At 42.7% G+C, this 10,709-nt stretch overlaps 1 protein-coding gene across 1 annotated transcript; it reads left to right on the plus strand.

Moving 5' to 3' along the window:
* The first annotated feature begins 5,516 nt into the window (after nt 1-5,516).
* LOC142376950 (WD repeat-containing protein on Y chromosome-like) lies at nt 5,517-9,220 on the plus strand. Its single transcript, XM_075460667.1, has 3 exons — nt 5,517-8,312; nt 8,565-8,620; nt 9,211-9,220. Exons 1-3 carry the CDS (start codon nt 5,517-5,519, stop codon nt 9,218-9,220), a joined length of 2,862 nt encoding a protein of 953 aa, XP_075316782.1.
* The last annotated feature ends 1,489 nt before the right edge of the window (nt 9,221-10,709 follow it).

A 10,709-nucleotide genomic window follows, 5' to 3' on the forward strand; every position in this document is an offset into this window, starting at 1 on the left:
TGTTCTATAACATCTTTAACATCAAATATGTTTATATTAACTGATTTAATTCATTTAAGGTAAACACAAGAAACTTGTGCTAAAGGAAAAAAAAAATGGACCAGGCTCAGCGAATATTTCCCTATACTCCCTATATAGACGATATAAAAACACTATATACAGTAATTTAGAACATTCGGTATTTATTTGAACTCAATAGCAGCCTGCCATATGATGCATAGAAATAAATTAATAAATAAATTCTGACCCGAAAAATTGAGTGTTGTTTGTTTTCGAGTGGCTCCGTCTCCTTCGCTGGGGCTCACGCTAGCTGCCTTTGGGCCCGGGCTTGGGTTAGCCAGCTGCATTTGGGCCTGGGCTAGGGTTAGCCAGCTGCCTTTGGGCCTGGGCTTGGGTTAGCCAGCTGCATTTGGGCTTGGGCTAGGGTTAGCCAGCTGCCTTTGGGCCTGGGCTTGGGTTAGCCAGCTGCCTTTGGGCCTGGGCTAGGGTTAGCCAGCTGCCTTTGGGCCTGGGCTAGGGTTAGCCAGCTGCATTTGGGCTTGGGGGTTGGGCTAGCAGCTGCAGAAGCAACAAGTGCTTCATATTCACATGGGTTGATGAAAGGTGCTTCATTAGATTTGAGTTACTTGAGGCAGACGTGGATAAAGTTTTTTCCCCTGGGCATAGCGTGCATGTTACATACACATTATTGCCTTTTATCTCCACGGGTGAGAAGTAGTGCCGGTACTTCCAGTTAGAGAACGCTACCTGTGAACTTCCCTGGCTCGTCGCCACTGTCTTGTGTGTGTTTAGCGCATGCAGTGAGACAGCGTGAGCAGGGCATGATCCGCCCACCCAGCCAATCATCAACGCATTTGCAACGGTGTCATCATCATCCCCACCCCCGCTCTCTCCAGGCAGCATGCAGCTGATGTGTAGCTGAAAGCCTACAACCAAATTGTAGTAACGCGCCACTTTATATTCTCAGTAACGATAACGGCGTTGTAATGATGGGGAAAGTAATTGATTAGATTACTCCGTTACTGGAAAAATAACGCCGTTAGTAACGCCGTTATACTTAAAGGTAGGGTAGGAGATCCTGGATTTTGAGTCCAGCGAAGCTGCGTTTTGAAAATACACAGGTGAAAAGTCCCAACCCTTTTCTTCACCTTCCCCCCGAAGGCACACCTCTAGAGTACATGAACGCGCACGAGCGCTGCTCTGACAGCAAGCATCAATCGTTGCCGTATTTAGTATATGCTAACTATACGTTTAATAATGGTAGGTGCTAGCCAAGCTGGCTGTAGTTTAGCTTCCTGCCACGCTTCTGGACGTGTAATTCGTTCACGGAGGAGGGTAGGGTACGCGCACAGGGGGGAGGAGGGGGAGGGAGGAGCAGATTGGAGTTTGATAGAAGGCAACTGTTTTTCCTAGATTGTACGTTCTAGAGGCCACTAAAACTTTTCATATTTGTGTCAAAACTATTAATTAATTGGTTGCAATGGGGGTGTGAAGAGTATTTCAAGTAATATGTAAAAAAATGTTCCAGAAAAAGATCCCCTACCCCGCCTTTAAACACCGTTACTCCCAACACTGATTATTTTCACTGATTATTTTCTTCTAATTGCTACATTGGAATAATTGACACAGAAGGCTTGCACATACGTGGAAAGCATGAAATGAACTCTATTTAGACATTTACCAGGGCACAGTCTTCTTAAGTTGACGAGAAAATGCACTTGATGCTTGTTATTCCAAACAGCTCAACTATGAACTTAACCTGATCGTACAAACCCTTTTACACAATAAAGGTGGATTTTATCAGACAATGTGTATGTTTCCATTCCCGTTCAAAATCTATTTATTCACACATTTACATTCCTTTACACCTGTATAGTTTTTGTACTCTCGGATTAGCTTGATTTTTTTTTTTTTTTTTAGCACAAACACAGCCGCTTGTCTTTTTTGGTAGTTCACACATACCAAACAGAGGGGTCTCAGCACAGCATCAATGTGTGCTCACAAGCAGCAAGACCACATCACGGACTCAGCTGAAAAAATGTAAATATACAACATAAACTGAATCCACATTGTTAAGGCAAGGAAAGTTTATTTTTAGAGCACAATTCCAAGTGCTTCACAGCTACATAAAATCACAAAAAGGCAAATAAAATCATTCCATAAAACATAAAAATAATCATCAATAAATTACATTAAAAGCGAAGAGTGCAGATAAAAACCCTCCAGGTGTCATATGCACAGCTAAATAGAACTGTTTTCAGGCTGGATTTGAACATTGTCAGAGCTGAGGCCTGTCTCAGTACTGCAGCTGTCTTACAGCCCGTTTAGAGCCCAGTGAGCAGGCCGTTACAGCAGTCTAACCTGCTGGAGACAAACGCATGGATTAGTCTCTCTAAGTCTGGTTGAGACACTATTCCTTTGATTCTGGTCATGTTTTTGAGATGGTAAAAAGCTGCTGATGTTACTGATTTAATGTGGCTGTCTAATATTACCCCTACAGGGCAGTGGAAGGAACAGCTTTTTCATACCTCCAGACTATGGTCAAGCCCTACACCCCCGCCCGACCACTTCGCTCTGCGGCCTCGAGGCGCCTGGCTGCCCCGTCACTCAGTGGTCCCTGTGCACGATCAACACGGTCATGGCTTTTTTCTGTTCTAGCACCCCGATGGTGGAACGATCTCCCGACTGATGTCAGGTTTTGGAAGGAAATGCACTTATGATTTCTTGTGACCTGAAGTTCTTTTGCCTACCGATGTTGAACACGCTTATTGTATATCGCTTTGGATAAAAGCGTCTGCAAAATGACCGTAATGTAAAGTACACCTAGATTTCTAACCTGATTATTAGGTTTTAGAGAGAGAGTCTCAAGGTGACTGATAACACTTTCTCTTTGTTTCTGTGGACCACAGACAGTGATTTCAGTTTAGGTGAAGAAAATTGTTTTGCATCCACACACTGATCTGTTCAGTGACACAACGTATCTACAGGCCCGTGTTTTCCTGCCGTCAGTGACATGTAGATTTGAGTGTCATCTGCATAGTTGTGGTAGGACACATAGCTGCGTATTAGCTGGCCCAGTGGAAGCATGTAGAGCTTGAACAATAGGGTGCCCAGGATTGACCCCTGGGGAACCCCACAGGTCATAGCCATTTGGTCTGAGACGTAGTTACCAATTTCAACAAAATATTTCCTGTCCTCAAGATAGGAGTTTAAAGCACTACCAGAGATTCCCACCCAGTCTTCTAACCTTTGTAATAAGATTGCATGGTCAACTGTGTCAAAGGCAGCACTCCGGTCCAGCAGAACTAAGACTGAGGCTGCGTTCGAAACCGCATACTTCTCCTACTACTCATACTACTCATACTGACTTTTTTCCCGAATGCATGCTAGATTCTCTGAAATGTTGGGTATTCATCATGAGGTTACTACTCATACTCAAACTACCCAAGATGCAATGTAACGTGACGTCGCCGATTGTCATTTCCTGTCAAAACGGCAGTTTCAAGCTAGCTACAACGAGGGTACGTTCACTACCTGTTTTCAAAACAAAAGCACCAATTGTATCGTAATGGCTTTCCCTATGATAAAAGGCAAAGGTATTTTATTTTGTGAAAATAACCGGAAGTGCGTTGCTCACTGCGGCTAGCTTTAGTAGTGCCAAATTTGTGGGAACAAAATTGTAAATAGCCGGTATTTTGTCAGATTTTCAACACGTTGGGGATCTAAACGACTACATTCTTGCCTGAAAATGTTTCAAATGTTTCTAAAGTTTACAGAGTTTAGAGCTTAAGGGAAATCAGCTTCAGGCCGGTTGATTTCGGCTCGGGTAGGAGCGAAATGCATTGTGGGTAAATGTTCTGCATACTGTCTGATCGATGAGTATGCAGTTTGCGGTTTCGAACACAGCCACAGACTTTGTCTGCGTCTGTGTTCAGGCGGATATCGTTTGTCACCTTGATCAAAAATACCACGAGGTAGCTGGGAAGAGGATGATCTGAGTATCTTTGCCCAGATCTTTGCTCAATCCTGTCCCAGATAATGGGCAGAAAATGGATGGATACTTATTATTTTGTAATTCCTAGCTAATTACTTTAAAAATCCAAGACCACCATATTTAAGTGTTTCCTGACAGTGTTTTATTTTCAATTTTAAGGCCCCATCCACACGTAGCCGGGTATCTGATAAAACAAATATAATTTTCTACATTTGGACCTGTCATCCACATGAAAACGCATAAAAACGCATCGTAAACGAATGTTTTTAAAAACTCCGGGCAAAGTGAAGATTTTTGAAAACTCTGTTTATGCAGCTGTGTGTAGACAGAGATAACCAGAGTTTTGCGTTTTCAAACGTCACAATATGCGCCAAAACAACAACAAATCTGCTCTGATGTCAAACGTGCGACTTTTGTTTACTGAAAAAGCATGGATGCCTTGAGAACTGTGGTGGTTATTATTGTGCAGGCGCTGTTTACTGCCTTGATTTTACACGCCCAAGTCGTACTCCCAGAGGAATGGCATGACAATTTCCGCATGTCCCGGTCCTCACTCCTGTCGCTGTCGGAATTATTACATCCTCATATCGAGGGGCAGTCCACTGTCATGCGATCACTTGTCAGTGTGCTCAAAAAAGTTGCGTGCACACTTTATTATTTAGCTAACGAGGGCAGATTGCGCAAAACAGCAAATGCATTTGGGTTGTCAAGACAGGTGAAAACGCAGATGTTCGCTTATGTGTGGAAGGTGTTTTTTTCAAAAACGAGGTAATGTGGATACAAATTATTTTATAAACGGAGGGGGGGAAATATTCGGTTTTAAAAATACCCGGCTACGTGTGTACATAGCCTAAGACTAATTTTGGTGAAGGGATTGCTAAAATTGCCCGATCCTGGACTCTTGCAAACTGCTTAAATGTCAAAGCTTAATCTAAATGTGTAAATAGAACAAAATAAAAGAGCAGAAATCATAGAAGTCTTTCAAAGGTGACTTCATAGTGGCAGTTGAGGTAATAAGATATTATCTTGCTCAGACTGAAAAGGGCTTTTGAGTTTATAGCAATCCCAAAAAAAAAAAAATCCAAATAAAAAAATCATATATCCAGATAAATTTACATTTATTTCTAGACCAGTTTTGCCCATTCCACAATGAAGGATATGTTGGCATCTTGCATCAACGAATCAGAGTGGGCAATACATCTATGTATAATATGTCTTTGGAACATTTTGATTTTTGGAGTTCTCTGCTGTTCTGTGGGGTTGGTTCTACAAGAGTCCAGAACCATCCCGTTGCTAGGCAACAGTTTCTGAGCACTCCATCCGTGACCTCAGAGATGATGTCATAATTAGCCTTTAATGTTTCACCCGTGTCATAATGAGGTCACAAAGGAGTCTGATGACTTCACCAAAATACATATACCCAGTGAAATTAAAGATTCTCTGTATACAGCATTACAAAGTTATATCACTCGCACTAATTTCTAACAATCTTACGGTGCTTGAACATACAATAGTTGGAAACATGGCATATCCCGGAGAAAACTCTTCAGAAGAAGACCTGGACTTGGACTTGGACTTGGACTTGGACTTGGACTTGGACTTGGACGAACTCATTAACATGAAGAATGATGACCCTAGTGGTAAAGCCGGCAGTGAACTGGAAGAATCAGAAAAAATGTTCACTGCTGACGATATTCCAGCAATCCTCGAGGTATTCGGAAAATATGACGCTGACGGCAGCGGCGGCCTTGACATCGACGAATTTTCTATGGCAATGCAGGAGCTTTACAGTAAAGTAGATGAAGAAGAGCTGCGTGTGCTACACATGAAGATCGACACAAACTGCGATAAAACTGTGGACATTGGGGAGCTGTTAAATTTTCTTATGCATAAAACAAGTAATGCAGAGGCTCTGGATTACAAGAACCAACTTTTCCCCAAACCTTTTGAATTGATAACCTTTGATACCCACAGATTAGTAGTCAAAATAATATGCCTCCCTTTTAAGCATATCAGCAATCCAAAAGACGGAGCAGAGGATGCATCACAACAACTCCGGCCTTACCAAAAGTGTCTGTACCTCTCCATCAGTACAGATGGTGTGCTGAAGTACTGGCCTGATGACTTTAAGATGTCATGCACGTTTCCCTTGTACGAGAGAGACAAAGAAACTCCTCCTTTACATCACAAAAGGAAAATGCACGTCAATGATGTAGTGTACATCAAAGAAATCGAGAAGCTGGCTGTCGCAACATCTGACAGAGAACTGCTATTCTATGAATGTAACAAAATCCCAGAATTATTGAGAATTTCATTCTGCTTAATTGTGGATGAAGACAAAAGAATCCAAACCATTAACTACAGCCACAGTGAGAAAAAAGGTATGTTTTCCTTTGGAGATTCAGAAGGATTTTTATCCGTATTCATTTCCTACGATGTGTGTGAAAATGGGCTCTTTTGCAAAAACATGTTTGAGAAAAAAACCCTGGGGCACTATCCAGTTGCATACACTTCATCCCTCCTAAAGACTGTTTCCAAAGATTTTGTTTCTTTCAGGATTCCCATTTTTCCTGAAACATTCAGAAATTTGCAATACTTTCCTTGTATGGAATCATTCATCATGTGTGGTGAATCATCTAAATCCATGGCCGTTGTTACTTTAAGCACATGCCCTGAGTCTGTCAGACCCAAAATCTCTAAAAAAGTCTTTGAATGCAGGGACCATGACAAGTTCTTTACCTGTGCTGAATATTCCCCTTGGTCACATTTTATAATGACTGGTGGCAAAGATGGCCTTCTGCGGGTGTGGTTCCCCCACAAAACATCATCATGCGAAGAGATATTAAAAGGACATAAAACAGCCATCACAAATATAGTTTATAATCCAACAGAGAATGTCTTTGTCAGTTTATCTACTGATAAAAATGTACGTATATGGTCCGACGGTGACTGGACCTGCCGGCAGAGGATTTTTATTGTGGGCATGAAAGAGGCCCCAATTTCCACTGTATATTACAACATACACAACAACGAGTTGTTCCTGGCTAACTCGGATATAGCCAAATGTCTAGGGAGAGGAACAAATGATTTTCATAATTCTTTAACGTCCCACAACATGCCTGTGTGCAGTGTGCTATACCACAACATTTACAAGCAGATTGTCTCTGTTTGCATGAGTGGTATTGTGACTGTGTGGGATGTTCTTACAGGAAAGGCAGCAATGCAGTTTAGAGTCACTCCAGAAAAGTCTGTTGGGCACACTGCTATTGCCTTCGATCAAGCCCAACGTCAAGTCATCACAATATCTCCCGATGGGAAAGTGAAACTATGGAACTTCAGTAACGGGCAGGAGCTCAAAGTCCTCCCCGTTGAAATGCCAAAAGATGTGACCCAGATTATCTGTAAAGACAGCAAAATATTTGTTTCAGCAAAGAAATGCAAGACCATCTTTAGGCTGGACATTGAAGGAGGAGAAAACATATTTTTGGAGCACCACTTATTGAATGATATTTGCTCCATGGAACTCCACAAGGAAATTTTGATTACTGCATCTAATGAGGGAAATGTTGTCATGTGGGATACATTGTCTTTAGATGCTGTTTACTATCTAAAAACAAGAGAGAGCCTCCGAACACACCTGACATTTAGGGATACAGGTCACTCAGGTGTGATACCAACTAAAAAGAAAGTCAAAAGACTGGATCAGTCTAATCCTACAGAGGAGGAGAATGACGAGAATGTACGCCCCTTTGTTGTATCTTTGAAGACAAGGGAGGTTGATATTGGAACAGCCACACTGCTAATCTCAGCAGGTGGTTACATCGGTGCCTGGTCAGTTAAGGCTAAAGGAGGACAAATAGGAAAGTTTAAGGCGGTGGTAAGCAATGCAGTTATTACCTACATGATAACTGATGAATCTGAGAAGACACTTGTGACTGGTGACAGCACTGGAAGGATTTGTTTGTGGGATATTCAAAACTTTGGATACAAAACAGAAGCAGATACTGGGCCATGGCGTGTGTCACTGCAATCACCTCCACTGTTGGCGTCTTGGCAGGCTTGCCGTTCTGAGCTGGTCTGTGTTGCTTGTGATAATGCTTGTGCAAACATAGTCACTACAGGGCAGAAGAATATTAAGCAATGGACAAATACTGGTCAGTTTGTTGGCCTTTTCGGGAAAGATCAATGGGGGTCCAATACTACACAAGGTCAAATAAGGGAGAACATTGACAAGGAACAGGAAGAACAAGTCAACGCCCCAAAGGAAGAAACCTTTCCCAAAACATCTACTGATTGTGATACTGATATTCGAGAATTGGTTGGAAGAGATCCCCTTTTTAGACATTTGATAGACATAATACCATATGAACTCCCGGGACCCATTCTATATAAACATGTGCCTGGATTTAGGATCCAGAATAAAGTTACTCACCAGATTAGTAGATATATAGAAGAAGTTGAAGTCATAGAAAGTCTGATGGTTACAGGAAGGCAAGATTGCACTCGACAACTAAAGCACAAAGAAGAGTGCCAACAGATCCTTATCAGTAAGGCCCAACCCTTGTCACAGACCATATCAGGGATCATCGATAAAGTATCTCCATCACAACCTCTGCCTGCCACCAGGTATTCAAAGCAATCATCAGGAAACATACGGTTGCCACCACTCAAAAATAACAGCGCAGTAGAACAGAGGCCTAGAAACACAATCCAGCATGCACGTTTACCACCCATCCCGCATCCCCCAGTCTCAGGAAGACCTGCAAATGGTTTGCTCAGAAACAAAAACCCAGTCAACCAGAGTTCTGAGAAAACAAAAGATATACATTTACCACCCATCAGAGATCAGTTGCCCATCACACAGAAACCACGTCCACCTCTGACCCCACACCCCACAGACTCAACTGGATCCATAAAAATTGCCCTGAGACAGAACAGAACAGTACAAAAAAGGGCTGAGAACATAACCAGACATGCACTTTTACCACCCATCAAAGATTTGCAGCAAACACCAACCCAGTTCAGCCCACGTCCGCCTCTGACTCCACACCCCACAGACTCAAGTGGATCCATAAAAATTGCCCTGAGACAGAACAGAACAGTACAAAAAAGGCCTGAGAACATAACCAGCCATGCACTTTTACCACCCATCAAAGATTTGCAGCAAACACCAACCCAGTTTAGCCCACGTCCGCCTCTGACTCCTTGTCCCTCAGGTTCGACTAGATTTGCATCTCGTTTGATCAGACTCCGTAAACCTGTGGAACAAAAACCTGGGATGACGACTGAGGATAGGCAATTTCCACCCATATCAGCCTGGGTGCAGAAACAAAAACAGATCGACATCAAACCAGTGACATTTGTGCCCCCGAAGCCCATAGACCACTATAGATTGATAAAAAATGCACTCAAAAAGAACAGCACAATGAAACAGGGGCCTGAGAAGACAACCAAGCAAATACATTTGCCAAATATCGCCGATCATTTGCAGCAAAACCAGACCCAATTCAAACCAAATCCACCAAAGAACCCGCGTCTCTCAGGTCCGAGTCGGCCAGTAAAGAGTGCACTGAAATGAGACAAACAGTTGGGGGAGTAATTAGTATACAGTTATGGGAGACAGAGGCTCGTTCAGGTCTGTCTTCTCATGACAATGTATTTTCATTATTTCTCCCAACCAAGTCTTTCCTTACTTACTGCTACAAAAACAAAACATACAAAGAAACACACAGGCCCACCGCTCCGCATACGCAGAGTACGCAGAGCGCGTAGGGCCCCAAGTACCTGGCGGGGCCCCCCAAAATTAAGGTTGTTAAAACAAAATTTCATGATAGTTATTATATTATTACATTAAAGAAATTATAAAAAATAGTTATGAACAGGCCCAACGTTGTTTTTCTTTATTGTGTTCCCTATTACTCCATTTGGGCAAATTAGATGTGTTTACCTTATCTATAACCCCCCACCCCCCACCCCCCCACCCACACCCCTCACCCCCTTCCTGAAATGGTACAGTCTTCAAAGTTACCGCATCGGAGGTGGTGGAGCATCCTCCTACCTGACGTTTTCCGAGTTATGCCCGTTAACAGTGAAGAAGATTTAGAATGTCAAGTAAAAGGCCACATGATTCTGGCGCTGACAAAAGAAAGAAAAGAAAAGGGAGAGATGACGCTCGTGCATCCCTTGCTGGTAAATTTGTGTTTTTGGTGTAATTGTTTCGCTAACCTAGCGTTCAGTGATATTGCTGCCAGCTAACGTCAGCAACCTAGGCTTGGTTAGCGATTGGATTTGACGAAAAGTTTGGAGTTACGAACAAAATCTACGAATGCTGGCGACCGTGTGTAGAGTTTGTGTAAAGTACAGCACTGTCACACGCTGAGTGGCGCAGCAGGCCGCCAACAGGTGTGACGGGAATGATTGACATCTACCCATCATTCCCCTAAAAAGCGAGAAAAGTTAACAAGACAAACGCCGTAATGGCATAAAAAAGAAGTTATAGTAGTGTCGCGGAAAAATGGAGGAAGAAAAACGGCCTGAGGACAAAGGTAAGGCATGTGTTGGGTGATGTGGGCTGGATAGCTGGAGGGGGGACGTTTTTTGTGTTTATTTGTCCTGCTAGCTAGTCTCGGATAAATGTTGTGTACCTGGCTGGAATTTCGTTATAAACTCGGCTTCAGTGTTTGCCTCATGAAAGTTTGCTTATATTAAGATGAGA

The sequence above is a fragment of the Odontesthes bonariensis genome, chromosome 3, assembly GCF_027942865.1.
Source record: "Odontesthes bonariensis isolate fOdoBon6 chromosome 3, fOdoBon6.hap1, whole genome shotgun sequence".
Classification (NCBI taxonomy): domain Eukaryota; kingdom Metazoa; phylum Chordata; class Actinopteri; order Atheriniformes; family Atherinopsidae; genus Odontesthes; species Odontesthes bonariensis.

What these genes read in the sequence shown, in the direction of transcription:
- LOC142376950 (XM_075460667.1), top strand. Translation starts at nt 5,517, where the DNA reads ATGGCATATCCCGGAGAAAACTCTTCAGAAGAAGACCTGGACTTGGAC. An exon ending in ATACTGATATTCGAGAATTG is followed by an intron (nt 8,313 to 8,564) that starts GTTGGAAGAGAT and finishes CCCTTGTCACAG; the next exon opens with ACCATATCAGGGATCATCGA.